The 16,196-nt window shown below is 57.8% G+C and overlaps 1 protein-coding gene across 1 annotated transcript; it reads left to right on the top strand.

Annotated features, from left to right (window-relative positions):
• Positions 1-1,989: 1,989 nt before the first annotated feature.
• LOC142457856 (large ribosomal subunit protein eL27) lies at positions 1,990-2,462 on the top strand. The gene has a single exon (XM_075558957.1). The coding sequence runs from the start codon at positions 2,019-2,021 to the stop codon at positions 2,427-2,429; it is 411 nt and encodes a 136-aa protein (XP_075415072.1). The 5' UTR covers positions 1,990-2,018; the 3' UTR covers positions 2,430-2,462.
• The last annotated feature ends 13,734 nt before the right edge of the window (positions 2,463-16,196 follow it).

Raw genomic sequence — 16,196 nt, 5'->3', positions numbered from 1 at the left:
AGCAAGGTAGAAGGAACTGCAGTTAGACTGGAGTTAGAACTTCCAGCCCAGGAGGAAAGAAAAATATCAAACAGGGAGCGGTCTTGGACCTGAAAAAGAATTCTGATAAGAGTTGTAGGCAGATAGGAGGCAAATCCGAGGAGGACTGTGGAGGCAGGGGTCTGAGGGGGAGGGAGAGATTGCCTTTGTATAGGTGCCTTTTAAGGGCCCCTTAGAGGCAGGGAAGGAATTGGGGGGGGCAATTTCAGTCCAAATATTTGGGTTCCTTCATTAAGGCTCCTGCCCCTGCCCCATTCTCTACCTTTGGAATCTGCAATTTCCTGGGGCCAGCAGCTGGAAAGGTCTGGACACTCAGGCCACAGTGCAGAGATAGGCTTCTAGAATGAGGGTGCTGGGGGAGGATAGGCCCCAGGTGCCAGGGTGGGGGCTGACCCACCATGGGGGTGAGTCCTCGCTGGGGGGCTGGGCTGGTTTCAGAGTGGGGTGGTGGTGCTCTGGGCCCCCCTCCCTGGCTCGGCCCCGGGCTGTGTCAGGATCGGGTTTCTCGGCGCCTGGAGCCTCCGCGGGGCCGAGCTGTTCCCGAGCCCGGGCCAAGCCGCCCCGGGCGCTGGCACTGCGTGAGGAAGCTGGGGGGGTCGGTAAGGGGGAGCGGGAGGTGGTGGTGCTGGGAGGGCGCTTACGTAACTGCCTCCTGGAGCCCGCCCCGACCCGCCAAACCCCAGTGTGGGACTTTGTGTGATTGAGAACGTGTGTGACTTTGCATGTGTGCCTGAGTGACATGCGGGTGTGAGTGTGTGCCTGGAAGTGGGGACGGTGTGTTAAGGGTGTGCTCTGGGACCTCAGCGTCTTGTCCTGGGACCTGTGGCTTCCAGTCTCTGGCAGGGGGCCCCCGACGACTCCCTGTATGCCACGGTGAGGCTGAATCTGCACATTTCACTCTCTTGAGACTGTGTGTGTGGCTCCGACCGACCTTGGGTTTGGCACTTGTAGGTCAGAGAGAGAGACTGTGAGAAAGTGTTTGCACCTTTCGGTTGCCAGGTATGTGCAGCCGAGTGGAACTGGCTGTGTAACCCCAAACCAATCCGGCCACACTGAGACCGTTGTGATTGCTGGTAATGCTATAGGACAGATTAGAACTGCCCCTGGGATTTCCAAGGGGGTAAATCTTTACAGAAACAGACAGGCAGGTCTTCTTCCTGCAGAATGGCTGGTGGGTTTGAACCCCTAAGCTTGTGACTAGCAGAATTTAACCACAGCCCCACCAGGATGCTGTCTGGACACACACCAACAAACCCCACTGCCTGGAGTGCGTTTCACCGCCTATCAAGGGTTTTCAGAGACAAACATTTTATGAGAGCAGGCGGCGTCGTCCTTCTTCCTCAGAAGAACTCATGGGTTTGAACCATTGACTCTGCGATTAACAGCCAAACATCTAATCCACAGTGCCATCAGGGTTCCTAAATGGTCAGCATTGCAGGCTAGAAGTTGGCACCATCTTCTGAAGTAGCACTGGAAGGGTGAACCACAAAAAGTGCGTGAGGGCTCTCTTTCCTGTGAATACCTCCATACGAGTGTTGAAGAGAGGGACCCATTGACTCCTGAGAGAGGAGTGTGGAGCCCATCCAAGCTTTGGTCCCTTACCAGAGAGCAGAGTGGAACCAGGATTCCTGGCCAAAGAGCCCCTTTTCCTGAGGGGTGGGGTGGGGTGTTAAAATTCCAGGGACTCACAGAAATGGAATAGGAGGAAAATATGGAATGTGTGGTTAATTACTTTTATGAATAACTGTCTCCTTTGCCATGGAGTCAGAAGAACTGAGTGGTGCCTAGCTACCCATCACTGACCATTTTGATCAATGATTCTACAGAAGAATCACGATCGAGAGGAGCAACATGCAAAACAGAATGTCACATTCTCATGGTCATTCTTACATTGTTTCCTCTGAAACTATTGTTCCAAGATAGTCTTTAAAGCTTAACCCCCAGCTTTTCTGTTGTCGGCCTGAGAGCCTGTCGTCGAAATGGGCAAGTTCATGAAACCCGGGAAGGTGGTGCTGGTCCTGGCGGGACGCTATTCGGGACGCAAAGCCGTCATCGTGAAGAACATTGACGACGGCACCTCAGACCGCCCCTACAGCCACGCCCTGGTGGCTGGAATCGACCGATATCCCCGCAAAGTGACAGCCGCCATGGGCAAGAAGAAAATTGCCAAGAGGTCGAAGATCAAGTCTTTTGTGAAGGTGTATAACTATAATCACCTCATGCCCACGAGGTACTCCGTAGACATCCCCTTGGACAAAACTATCGTCAACAAGGATGTCTTCAGAGACCCTGCTCTTAAACGCAAGGCCCGTCGGGAGGCCAAGGTCAAATTTGAGGAGAGGTACAAGACAGGCAAAAACAAGTGGTTCTTCCAGAAGCTGAGATTCTAGGTCTTGAGTCAAAATCATTAAAAAAAAAATCCCCCCCCCCAAAAAAAAAAAGCTTAACCCCCAAATTAAACAATAATTTAGGTTAAGGAGTGAAAAATGTCTATCATGAGCACTATGTTGTTACAAGAACTATGGATCTGGGATCAAAGTGACACTAGCAACTTTATAGATTAGATAAGAACTTTAGGGGGCAACACATTTATGGCAATTGGGGGTAACTCAGAAAGAATGGGGGGAGAATGATTACACATCTCAAAGAACATGTACATATTACATGTACATGGATTGTACATGTAAAAATGGCTGACTTGGTGTATGTTTTGCTGGTAATATTCTCAAACAAACAAAAAAAACACACCAGAAACTCAAAGTCAAGTGCTGTCCCCTCTCCCAAGGTCTCTCAGGGTTACCAAATCTGGGTGCCCCATCACTTACAAAGTACCAAAGGTCTACCCTTCCAGATATTCAATCCTGCCTGTTCCAACACTTGGGAAAGGAAGGTGGGAAATATTCGTGGGCTAGTAACTTGTTGATGGGGAGGAGTATAGCAAAGTGGGGTTTGATATAAGGATGACCCGGAGGACGAAGAAGGGGGCTTTGGATAGCTGGGGAGGTCAGGGATAGGGCCATGCAATAAATCTAGAGAGGGTACAAGACCAGCTCCTGCGTGACTCTGATGTCCTCCATCCACCTGGGGAACTCTAGCTTTGCCCCCAAGGCAGTGGGGTGGATGAGAGGCTCAGGAAGGCCAGAGGCTCCTTTTTGCACGTAGAACATTGAAGGCAGCAGAAGCGAAAAACCCGAGTAGTCTCTTTCCTCCGGTGTGAGAGTGATCGGTCCTGGCCTAGGCGGCGGCAGCGGCCATAAGATGGAGAGGGCCCCAACTATTTGGTAGGTGGGCACTGCCCTGCTCAGAACCCGTTGACCGCCGCAGGGGAAACGCGCGTCCCACGGTGTCCGCCAGGTGTCGCTGCGGCCCCGGGGAAGCGGACGCGGCTGCCAGGTCCCCGCGCGGGGCAGAGCGGCCAACCGGTAGGCGCCAGGGCAGGGTCAGCCCTGCGCCCCTCCGCCTCCCGGAGCGTTGGGACACGCGGACACCTGAGGCTCCCGGGCCCCAGCACTCTACGAAGATCTACCCGGGCACCTGCGAATTGCAGCACAGACGACGGCGACCACGTCGCACACCCGGCCCCTAGGTGGAGGACGGACGTGGATGGGGCGGGCCTCACAACTCCGCAAAAGGCTGCAGAGCCCGGGCCTCAAGCGTCAAAAGTCAAGTCAGCGCGCCAAGGACCCTCGGATCGGGGCGCTCGGCAGCCGCGCTCAGGCCCGTCCCTCAGCCCCTGGAGGAGAGCGACGACCCCGTCAGCACCAAACCTGGCCCTGGCCTACCCACGGAGGGGGCAACTCCTGTGCCCCCAGATTCTGCACTCTCCCGCGACCCTCGGCCCCTTCCCCACGACCCCGGTCTCATCCCTGCCGGCAGCTCGGCCTGGGAGGCTGGCGGGCCCAGAGGGCCGCGATGGAGGACATCTATTGTGGGTGGGGAGGAGCTGGACCTCAGGTGGGGCCACCTTTTCGCTGGGTGCCCTTAGCCCCGGCGGAGCCCTCTGGGCCCCAGCCCTGACTGAGCCCGGCCGTGCGCACCCAGGGGATTCCGCGACCACGGAAGTCAAAGACAAGACCAGGCGGCGGCGGGCATTGGCTTCTCCCCGCCTGGGCAATCGGGAGGCATTTGCTGCCAAAGGGCCTGCGCGCGCGCTCTGGGTAGCCTCCTGGGGAAGAGTGTGCAGAAACTCTGCTATTTCCCGGGCCCCTCCCGCCCGGGAGCAGTTCCCTTGAGGTGGGAAAGCGGTAGCAGAAGGCACAGGGATTATGGGTCAAAGGTCGGGCGAAAAATCCTTGGAGGGGAGACCGGAACGGGTCATTGGTTCTGTGGTTTCTGGCATTCACCTTCTCCGCTGAGGCACCCCCGGCCCCACAGCGTAGCCTCAAAAGTCAGTTGGCTGGTCTGACCTTAATCCACCATGTTGCAGCCAGACCCGAGGCCAGGGGTGGTGACTGTGAGCCCACCGAGTCCCCAGAGCCCCGGCTGCGCGGGGCAAGAGGGAGGGCGAGGCAGCTGCCGGCCCGCTGAGGGGCGGGTCTGCGTTCGGTCCGTCCAGCCTGGGAGGGCGCGCCCTCCTCTCCCCGGTTTCGCGACGGAGAATTCTCCCCGGGCTATATCGGGGGCCGGGGTGGGGGTGGGGTGGGTTGAGGACCGAGAGGCTAGTGGTGTCTCGGGGTCGTGGTTGTCCTTGGCTGCCCATCCCGGACGTGGAAGCGTATTCCCCTCTGACCTCCCAGCCCAGGGGATTTGTGTGGATCTGCCCCGGAGGGGGTCGTCGGTGCTGGGGGCGTCAGGGATAGCGGAGGAGCGAGGCCGAGTAGCCTGCTTTGCCCCAAGTGGGGGCAGGGGACTCTGGCTCGCGCTGCCCTCGGCGCGGGGCGGAGGGAGGACCCCTGGAGTTGGCCCAGGGTGTGCCCTGGTGTCGTTGGGAGGCAGTCAGGCCTGAAGGTGCGGGCGTGTGCACAGGAGTGAGAGTGGGAGAGCGATCCCGGGCCGGGGGAGGGGGTGCGCGCCCAGCGGCTCTGAAGAAGCGGCGGAATGGGTGTGGATGTGGGTGCGCGCGCGTTTCTGAGACCCGCGACCGGGAGTGAGCGAGAAACGCGGGGATCACCGTCTGGAGGGCGCGCCCGAGCCAGAGTGTGAGGTAGGTACGCGTGCCAGAGCGGGCGAGTGTGCCAGTTCTGGGGAGGGCTCGTGCCAGCTCCGGGCGAGTTAGGGTGGGGGCTCACAGGCCTGGCTGGGCGAGTGTGCCCGCGCGTGCCGCGCGTGCCAGGGCGGGGGCGCGCGGGACCCTCGGCTGGGAGGGGGCTGTGCAGCGCGGCCTCGGCGGAGCGGGGAGGGAAGGCGGGAGGGGGAGGGGAGCGGGGGCGCGCGCGGCCGAGCGGGCGCCCGCGGTCACATGGGCGAGGGAAGGAGGGAGGGAGCGCGCGAGGGAGGGAGGAGGATGGGGGGGTTAAAGCTGCCGAGCGCGGAGGAGCCGGTGCAGAGCGGGCGGCGGCGGCGGCGGCGGCGGCGGCGGAGGAGGAGGCGGCGGCTCCTGCCCGCACGGCACGGCGCGGGGCTCGGTGGTGGGATCCAGAAGCAACGTTCGCTCCGCTCCGCGCTGCCGGCCTTGCTCCGTTCCGGGGCCAGTCTGTGGGCGCGGCGCGGAGTCACCGCGGCCCGAGGGCGCGGTGAGTACCCCGCGGCGCGCCGCGTGCGGCTGGACGCTCAGATCTTCCGGCGGACAGACAGACCCGTGGCTCCTGTGCGCGCTGGGAGAGGGCAGCGACACGCGTGGGCCCACAACCCGGAGGACTGGAAAGTTCATGGGAAACTTTGCCCGCAAACTCGGGGACGGGGGCGCGGGGAAACGGCCCCCCACGTCCAGGCACAGGGGGGTGTTGGGCGTGGTGGCGGGGGACGGGTTATCCGCTGTGGGGGGAGTGATTGTGCGAAGGTTCCAGATCTTCCAGGTCCCCCAGCTGCGTGCGCGGGGTTTGAGATAATTCTGGGTCTGGGGGTCACAGTGACCCCCCCCCTCGATCGGGAAGGCAGCTTCCTCTGCCGACAGAAATCTGGACTTCAAAGCGCCCAAGGGTGTGAACGGACAGTGGTGCGCCCGCCAGTGTATATGTATCCGTGTGAATCCTCGCGTGCGCGCGCGCGGATGTGTATGTGCGTGTGCGCGTGCGGCTGCTTGTGGTTTCCTCGTGAGTCCGCCTGTTTGCATCGTCGTGTAGTGGGTCTCGTCCAGTGCTCTCTTTGTAAGTCCTGTGTTGTGTGCCCATGTGAGTCGTCGGCCTGTGATGTATCTCCCAGTGGCTCTTTGTGAGTCTGCCCATATGTGTCGTGTCGCCAGTGCGGTTCCGGGGCTCCGTGGGAACCTGCCTGGGTGTCCCTAGATTGGTCGGAGTAGTGGATCTCCTCGTGCGTGGGGGCTGGGCGGCGGGGAGGTCACCAGACGGACAGCCCTCCTCCTCTCCTGGCTGCTCTCCTCTGCTGAGCCTCTCCTTCAGCGTAGTCTGGTCTCCCGCTCTCTCCCTCTCCCTCGCTCTCTTGGCTCTCTCCCCCCCTCCTTCCCCCCTCCCCCCTCCTCCCCCCCAGTAGCTTCAGGCGGGCAGGACTATTTCACGCCTTGTTGAAAATTCGGGATTTTCTTTCTCTTTCTGTCTAGTCTCTGCCTTTGAGAAGCGTCTATGTGTGCCTATGGGGCTGCCAGCTCATCGGCAACGTTGGCTGCGTGTTTGCATGCCGCTGTAGGAGCGTCTGCACACTAGTTGTTTTGCCTGTAGTACTTGATGAATATTTGTGTATCACTGGGGGATCAGAAATGCTGAGCGTGTTGTTGTAACTGTAATTGTGTGTCCAGGGAGTCTGAAACACGGGTGTGTTTCTGCATGTCTAACTCTAGGTGTGATTGTGTGTCATTGCATGTGTGGGATGGGGTTTGAACAATTGGATGTAGGGCTAAACAGGGCTCAGTGGTGCCCATATGTCCCAGTAAGCCATGCCACTAAGTCTCTACTGTTACAAGGCCCACAAATCTTCCAGGTAGGTCCGTGGGACGCCTGGTCAGGATTGGTGAGATGGACCTAGGTTTACACACAGCCAGCGCTCACACCTCCCCAGGTTTAGTCTTACACTTCAACTGGGACCCACCGTTTAAAAGTCTCAACTCGAAATTTCCTAGGGTCCTGGGATTTGTGCTCTGCTCCACACTGGAACACTTCACTTCATCCTCTGGTCTTGGGTTTACATTGACTTCAGACACATAGAGGTCACACTCAGTCACAGCTTGACAATGAATTCACACTCAGATTCACACTCTGGGGACTCACACTCAGAGTCAGACCAAGACCAGGCGCCTGCACTTGGACTCATTTGGGGAACCTGAGGTTCATGCTTGGGCTCATACTAGAACTTCACACTAGGCTTACATTTAGAATCCTGTGAGGGTAGAATTCATATGGGAAAATTACAACTCATACAGTAGGATCTCACTTGAGATCCTTGCATGCACACACTTAGTCTTACACTGAGACCCATTGTTCATACATAAGTCTCACTTCCGTGTACCATTTGCACACAGACATGCACTGGGGTTCAATGTCCACACTCAGACTTTGGGCACACACTCAGCCTTGGAAAGGAACCCTGGGGTTCGCACCAAGATGCACACGGGAGCCTGGATCCCCCACTCGGAAGGCCTTCCACCCAGGGGTTCACATCCAGACTCTTTTTAAAACTGATGCTTCCACAGACGGACCTGGGAGTCCTGGGGGCTCCCAGGTGGACTCCCCGTGGGAAACCTGGTGCCAGGTGCACCTTGGGACTTGGGCTCATGCTCAGATCTACCCTTGCATCTTGGTGCTCCCCCACAAGCTGGCATCAGACCGTGGTGCTCCGCTTTACACTCACTCACATCTTGGCACTTACACCCAAGCCCTAGTGCTTAAGGTCCACTTTCACCTTGGAACTCTGAATTTCACTTGGGAACCCTGCAGTTTGCAACCAGCTTCACGTTTCCACCCTGGGCTCACACTCGGCTACACTGGGATTATGGGGTCCACACTTCCATTAGCAAGTCGGGCTCATAGTCCAGTCTTCCTGCTCCTCCTCTGTGGTTTATGGCCGCATGCATCAGGGCAGAGGCTGCTGTAAGCCCCACCTCCTTCCAAAGATGGGAGAGAGGGAACTCCTGTATGGTCTCATCCCTCCCTTGGACAGTGGGCCGGTGGCAAGCGTGGTGGGAAACACCACCCCCTGTCAGACAGTGCTGCCTGATTGACTGGTCCGGGAGTGGCATGTTCCCTTTGGATCCCTCACATGCCATGCACATGCACACCCTCCCTTACACAATCTTGAACAGCCTGCTGGGAGGGAGAGCGGGCACAAGGAAGTAAGACTCCCATCTTCTGGAGAGCTGGCCCAACTCAGGGATCCTCTGGATGGGAAGGGTGTGAGGATCCGTGAGGCCCTCCAGCATGCTCATGCTCATTCTAAGCAGGGGTGATGGGAGGCAGCCGTTTGCTCCTGGCTGAGTGTGTGGGAGTGGGGGGCACCAGGCATGTTCTGCATGAGCCCTTAGCCTGTGTTCTGGGTATGCTCAGCTCCGCTCTCCCCAGTGTCCTCTGTTCCCTGGAGTGCAGAGGTCACAGCCAGTCCTAGAACTGGCACCTGCCTTGGAGACCCTCCTCTGGGCCTGACATTCCTGCCCACCTCAAAGGCCAGGGTGTTGTGTCTCTGGGAGCCCCTATTGTAGGGGCTGGACCCTATAGCCTCCACTCAGATAGAGATGACTGAGCTGTAACTGCTCCTTGTCCCTGAAGGGGACACATGCTCTCCAGCCCCCAATGGGGGTGGGGGGCTTGGAGGCAAGGAGCCCTGCTCTCTGCCTGCTCCCCCCCCCCCATGGTGAGTTGAAGTGTAAATGAATCGGAAACATATGGAGCGGATTTTCTTTGAAATGCAGATGGAATTGAGGGGGGGACCATGTGTGCCTGGTTTGGGGGGCATCCTGGAGAGCAAAGAGGCTGAGAAGAGGGGGCTGACCCCTCCTTCGACCCACCAAGGATGAGGGGAGCAAGGGAGACCTCAGCTGTGTAAACTCCAGTGGCCCTGGATGACCACACCCACAGTGCTCCCAGCTTCCTGTGGGGAGGGACTGGGGAGGCAAGTGGTTCCTGTGGACAGAAGGCCCTGAGGTCATGGCCCCCCTGTTCCTGGTCAGAGAGCAAACAGAGACCCCAGAGCAGAGAACCATGCTGGCCTGGAGGTGCAGGATCCCGGATCCCTGGGGGCCAGAGGTGGAGGAGGAGCCTGAGCAAATATGCAGAGAAGTGTTACAGGGCTGTGGTGTCTCCCAGGGTGGGCGCTGCAAGGCTGACTTCAGTGTAGCCCACCTGTGGTGACGTCTGGTCAGATCTTGAAACCCCCATTCTGCAGGAGCACAGGTTTCTTCAGACCTAGTGTGGCCGGGCATAAGTCATAACTCAGTTAGGTTGTGGAGCAGTGGCCTTGTGCTCTTGAGTGTCTGGCCCTGGAGTAGGTCTTCCCTGTCGCCCCTCTACTTCCTGCCCAGGCACAGAGCTGGGAGACACAGTAGGAAGGCAGTCCATCAAGCTCCTGCCTCATTTCCCGGCCCCCCCACTCCCAGCACAGCACCTGGCAGAGAGCGGCGGGTGGGGGGTGGGAAACTAGTGCTGAGGAATGGATTGGTTAGTGGGACAGATTGGGGGGCCGTGGCTTGAAACCCAACTGCCCCCATTGCACAACCCTATCTGGCTCCAAGGAACCCTGGGTGGGTTGGAGGTTAGACTCCAGGAAGGACTTCCTTGCTCTTAGGAAAGGAGTACAGCAGAAGAGTGCCTTCTTCTCTGAGAAGGTCTGGTGGAGGGGGACCTGGGGGGGCAGTGGCCCCCATTCTGTGGCAGAGGTGGAAGGTTACAGCTGCTTTTTGTGGACAGGAGTGTGCCCCGAGTTTGCTGTCTAGGTCTGGGTTTCTTGGACTAGAGCGGAGAGAGCAGGCCTCTCTCCAGGCCACCAAGGGCCAGGCTCTGGGGCGGCATCACCACTGCCAGCACCGCAGACTCTCTGTATTGGTTATTAATGTCTCCCTGGGAACACAGGGTTCGGGTCCTAAAAATACCCTGTCCGGCTGGAGCCCAGGAGGTGTTGTGTGCAGCAGTGGCTGTATACTGGTCAGATAGAGTCCTGCCTAGAGTCTGCCAGAGAGACCCAGGGGACCCACACACTCTGAGCCAGGAGAGACTGGCAGAGACTACAGTGTAGGGAAACTGAGGCACAATGGGAACAGGAGGTAGATGTAGAATGAGCAGCAGAGATTTGTGCAGCAAAGATTTCTAAAATGAGTGGTGCCAGCTACAGCACAACTGTGGCCCTGAAGGGAAATCTTGGTTCCCTCTGGGTCCGGAGATGCAGCTGATGTCAGGCGTGAAAGTCAAGCTGTCGGCAGGAACCATTTCAAGTCTGACTTCAGGATGCCTGTGTAGCAAAGAGAACACAAACTGGCCCAAGGGTGCTTTTCTGCACCACTGCCCCATTCCTCTTCAGAGCTCTTCCTTGAAGCTGGAGTTCCAGCGAGATTCCTGTGGACCCCCTTACACAGGCCCCACCGCACTTCTGCCCGCACCCCCGCCTGCCCCATGTAGCTCCTTTCCCCAGAAGAAGGGAGACCAGTGGTGGTTCTGAAGAGGCCAGAGGAGCCTAGCCACTGAGGACAGATGTCATGTGACCTTGGCCTGTGAGCTGACCTTTCTGAGCCCCTCCGTGAAATTGTGGGGGTGGGGTGGGGGCTGGGCCCCAGCCCAGGCCCTGAGAGAAGGCGGTTTTGGCACCCATCCAGGCCCCTGACGTCAATGACTCTCCAAATAATGGAATCAATATTGGGGGGGGGGGCAAGCGTGAACCAGGCCCCAGCGATTAGAAACAGATCAGCACAAACCCGCAGCTGATTCTGATAGAGCCTGTCTTGGAGAGCTCGGGTGGGAGACTTGACAGGAGGTGGACCTGGGGGCCTCAGGAATGGGGAGGGGGTGTGGGGCCACCAAGTGTCCAAAGCTGGAGAGACTCAGCTGCCTGGGCATGGAATGGGGGTGGGGACCTTGTGCAGGTCCCTTCGTTCTTTGATGCCATGGCGTGCCAAGGCTTGGCGAAGCTTGCGGGTGGATACTTCTAGCCAGTGAGTGGCAAAGGGTGAGCAAGGGGGGGGGGGTTCAGTTCCCTGCACCCTAGCGTTGGGCCTCCAAGCCCTCTTGTGGGGAGGTTGTGGGTGCCCACGGAAGGGGAGAGGATGGGAACTCAATGTGATGGACTACTATGCTTGGAGACAGGGCACTGATCCCAATAAGAAAGATGGGGAGGCCCCTTTCAGATGGGAAGTCTGGGTTCCCCCATCATTCCCCATCAGCCCAGCCACCCAGACCAGAAGGCAGCAGGTGAAGATGGGGGGGTTCATAGGGTTCATGGGGGGCTGGCCTGGAAGCAGCTGACAAAAAACAAGAAGGGCTGGGGGAGCGGCTGTAATTACGGGGCATTTATTATTAATCAGATGAAATTGCTGGAAGCAGCTGGTGTAAAGTGCGTAGCGATACAGACTGCATGCCCCCCATGCGTGTGTGTATACACACACACATATATACACACACACGCATGCATGCATACATACGCTCTGCCGGAGCTTTGCTTGTTTTCATGTATTTTTTTCTTGGGAAAGTTGATGGATATGTGTATCTGCATGCTGGAGTGAGTCTGTGTTTCTTCATGCCAGCCTGGCCCCTTGACCGATCCTTGTTGTTCTCTGGCGTGACATGCCTCTCTGAGCCGGTGTCTCCGTGTGTCTGTCTCCGTCAATGCCAGCCAGGCTGGCTCTCTAGTACCTTGCAGTAGTTTCTGCCCATCTTCTCCCAGGTTGATGGGGTCTCTGCAACTCTGGGCAGGACTGAGATGGCACAGCGCCTCCTTTCTCATGGCTGTGCCCGTAGACACCTGCTCACACCTTTGACGGCTCCATTTAAGACCTGTCTGCGGGGAGGGCAGTTGGATCCTGAGGATTTTGGAGGGGAGCGGGGATGTTGAGTGATTGGAGTCTGTAGAAGCAACTTTTGATTTCAAGACTTCCTTGAGTGAAAGGCCAGCTCTCCTGGCATGACTTGGGTCAAACTGCGTTTACAATCAGGGCCTGGCTTTCCTCAGGTGGCTTCATGACCCAGGGCAAAGCAGGTATGTCAAGAACTTACCATGGTCTCTGGCCCAGCAAGGGCTGAGAGCAAGTGCTCACTGCTGTTCTTCTTGGGGAAGGGCTCACTCAGACCCCGAGCAGGCTGCAGAGGCCACCTGGCAGAGCAGAGAGGCTTTGGGTCTGGCCGGGGCACAAACCGAGGCTCTGGCACTGACCAAGGAGCACGAATGGCGCAGTGATTATGCATTGGGCTGCTAGTGGCAAGGTCAGCATTTAGAAATCACCAGCCTCTCCTCAGAAGGAGCTCTTTGCTCCCATGAAGAGGTGCATCTCGGAAACTCATAAGGTCCCTGTGACTCGGCATCGACTCAATGGCAATGAGTTGATTTGGGGACTCGACCAACTCTGTGATCTTGGACAAATTACTCAACGCCTCTGAAACTCCGTTTCTTCAACTGCAAGAGGGAATAATAATAGAGCCTAGCTCATGGAGAGAATGTAATGAGAGAATGCATATCCCATGCCCAGCGAAGTCCCAACACAAAACCCACCTACTGCCATTGAGTTGATGCCGATTCATAGTGACGCTGTAGGGCAGCATTGCGCCCGAGTTTCCGAGACTGTAACTCTTTCCGGGAGTGTTATGTGCCGGTCTTTCTCCCGAGCACATAATAAATGCTCAGTAAATCAGAGCAGTGATGGGGAAAAGGAGGGCAACAGGAGGTCATGGGTGGGTGTCCCTTCCCACCTGCGGGCCCTGTGTCTGTGTGGGTCCACGTGCCAGAATGTGTGTTATGAGGACATCTGTGACTAAGAGCTGGTGTGTAGGAGCTTTTGGATGATCTGAGACTGTGTTATCTGTGTAAGGTCTTCAGTACCTGGTGTGTGGCTTCCCTCAGACTGTGGTGCAGAGCCTAAAATCAGCACGGGGTGTTGGACGGTGGCCAGGCTGCTCGCGGTGTTTCCAGTTCCCCCTTTTGCAGTGGGGGTGCAAGTGTCGGGGAGTGCTGAGTCGAACCACAGGTCCTCGGAGACCTCTGATCTGTACACTTTGCCTTTCCAGAGTCGATCCTCGTCACGCCATCCCAGCCCTCGCTTCGGAAAGTCTCAGGAAGAGTTTGGCCTGGAGGAGGTGGCGGCGGTGGCTGTTGATGTGCTGGGTGTGCAGCTAGTGGTGAAGAGGTAGGAGTTGTGGCCCAGGAGGGGCAGTAGGTCTAGGAGATTTGGGTGAAGAAGACTTGAGATGTCTTCCTGTGTCTCCCAGTCTTTCCTTCTGGCTGGGGCTCAGCTGGCTGGGACTTTTCATGCCCCTAGGATAGTCCCAGAGAAGGGAAGAAACCCACAGTTACATAGGCAGGGCCAGAGCCAGGCAAAGAAGCCGTGTTCTGCTCTGAAGAGGGCAGAACCCCAGGCTTGTTAGTTAGGGTGTTTCTGCCCCATGCCCTCAGGCTCCTGTCCTCCCTGAAGTATCTCACTGCCTTGACTGGGGGGAGGGGGCTGGCTTAGAAGAGTTGGGTTGGGGGGTTGGGGGGGGGGTCAGAAAGTCCAGCGTCTTCTTGGCCAGCTGTGGGGCAGGACTTGACTCTCCTTGCCTCTCATTCAAACCAGGCAAGGCCCCTGGATTGGCAGCCCGGGGGTGGGGGAGTCTAAGGAATCGAGGCGCTGAAGCGGAACGGAAGGGCCTATTGTCCCAAACTCGCCAGAGGCCCACAAAGGCCGCCTGGGTTTTTCATCTCAGCTCCCAAACAGACAGGCCATTTTCCCAGCCTGGAGGACTATGGGAGGGGGGACTGACCCTTCAGATCTAGGACTGGGGTGTTGTTGAGGGTGGGGTACCCCAGGCTGACACTTTGCCAGAAAAGAGACTTAAGATGGAGCCAGGGGCCCCAGAGGGTTATAGAGAGACAAAGCTGCTACCTCGGTGTGTCTGAGGACCCCAAGGTGGAGGGTGGGGTATCTGAGATGGAAATGCAGGTTTGGATAGGGCTAAGAGATGACTCCAAACAATAAAAGATAATAAATATTTATGGGGCACATCTGGGAGGAGTCTGATGGCTTGTGGGGAAAATGAACTGCTGAGCTGTGAGGACCCCATTTTCCCACCTTTTGATCCCTAATCCTCTTCCAAAGCTGGGAACCCCTGGGGGAGGTGGGTGTGATAGGAGCTGGCTAGCAAGCTAGTAGGCAGAAGGAGAATGGGCTCCCTGCAGCAGAAAGGACTAAAGCCAGACAGCAGAAAGGACTTCCTGCCAGCGAACAGTAGCTCAGATGCCCTGACCCTGTCTCAGGGAATCCCTCAGGATCACAGAGAGTAGGGGAGCTGTAGAACGCTGGGGGCTCAGGCCCAGGCAGCTTGTGTGGGGGCTGAGGAGGAGGAGGAGGAGGAGGAGGCAGCTCAGAAGGAGAACTTGGCAGTGCTGTCCACCCTCCCCTGCAGCACCTTCACCACCACTTTAAAAACAGCTTTTTAATTTAACAAAGTGGATGAAAAACTGTTTTTGGAAATAAAAGAGATCTGCTGCCTCCCAGGCTCGCACTCAGCCCTAGCAGAGAACCTCTCTTAGTCTCTCCGCGGGGGGGTGACTGCTTCCCCCTCTCGGGTCTGGGGCCTGGGGTGTTTGTGTTTTGTTTTTCCCTCGTCCTCAGCCCTCCCCAGCTTTCCTCTGGCCGCCTGTTCCAGCGCTCTCTCCGTCTCAGCCTCCAGGGGAGTCTTGCTCTCAGTCTCTTATCTCTGGGTCTCTGCACCCGCCCGTTCCTCTCTTCTTGTCTCTCTCTTCCGGGGCCTGTCTCTCTCTCTGGCGATTCGTCTCTGTCTCCCAGCCTGTCTCAATCTCTGCCTCCCTCCCTCCTCCAGCTCCCCCCGCCCCACCCCTGCTCTAAATGGGTCTATTTAAAACGCCCGACGCTGCCAAGTCAGAAAAGCGTCTCCTGATAAAGCGCATTAGGCGGAGGGAGGGAGGAGAGAGCGGCGGGCGGATGGATTGATCCAAGCCCGTAACCCCATTAATCAGGCCGCGTGGATCCCCCCTCCCCCAGCTTCAGCCCCTTCAGAGCTAAAAGCCCCTTAAATATTTATCACCCCTCCCCCACCGGGGCAAGGGGCGGGTGTGTGGCCCTCAGCGTGTGTTGCCCGGTGGTGGCCTCCCTCAGTGTGATGTGCACATGTGCGTTGCTTATGTGTGTGTGTAAGGGTGTGCACACCTACCAGGCCAGGCGTCAGGTGCTGGCAGACAGCCCCCACCCACCCACCCCTGGGGACCCTAGGGGTCTGGTCTGATGGGAGGATTGAGCATGCAGCATGGGGAGACCTCAGGGATATTGGGGGACCTTTGTGTCCCCCAAAGTACAGAAAAGCATTACAAGACCGGGTATCCTTGCGGTGTTACTCCTAGAGGGTGGGAAGGTAAGGCTGGGGATCAGGGCCCAGAGCCTCCCAAATTCTCCGTTTCCAAAGTGACTTGGGGAATAGAGGGGGCCCCATGCTCCTGAAGTGTATGAAGGTTAATTTGACTGTCTGAACTCCCCCTTTATCCTCTGAGGGCAGCGATAGGTATAGGACCTAGGCTGGGAAGGAGCCTTCCTTCCCCCTACCCCACCTTAACACACAGGAAGCTGGCCTGGGCATGGGCGGGGAGGTTCCACAAGCCCCCACCCCCCAAAGTAGAAAGGTGGCCCTGAACTGGGGCTGACACCCCAAGGCAGCAAAGGTCATCTCTGAGACAGCAGGGGTCTGCCTCAGCGGACTTCAACTGCCCGGGCTGGGAGGGGCGGGACTGCCCTTGGGTGTGGGGAGGGGCCCAGGCCCCAGAGCCCAGAGGGTCCCTTCCCTCCCCCTCCCCTCACATCAAGTGCCACATCTCCTCCTGACTCAGACAATTAGATTCAAAGGATGACCTCACTGCATGCCGTCCCTCGCTCGCTCCCTCCGCTCGCGGCGCGCTCCTTCCTTCCCCCCTCCCGGCCCACTCGCAGCCTC

The sequence above is a fragment of the Tenrec ecaudatus genome, chromosome 10 (genome assembly GCF_050624435.1).
Source record: "Tenrec ecaudatus isolate mTenEca1 chromosome 10, mTenEca1.hap1, whole genome shotgun sequence".
NCBI lineage: Eukaryota > Metazoa > Chordata > Mammalia > Afrosoricida > Tenrecidae > Tenrec > Tenrec ecaudatus.
The sequence above is the reverse complement of the archived record's forward strand: the minus strand, read 5'-3'. Positions and strand labels throughout refer to the sequence as shown.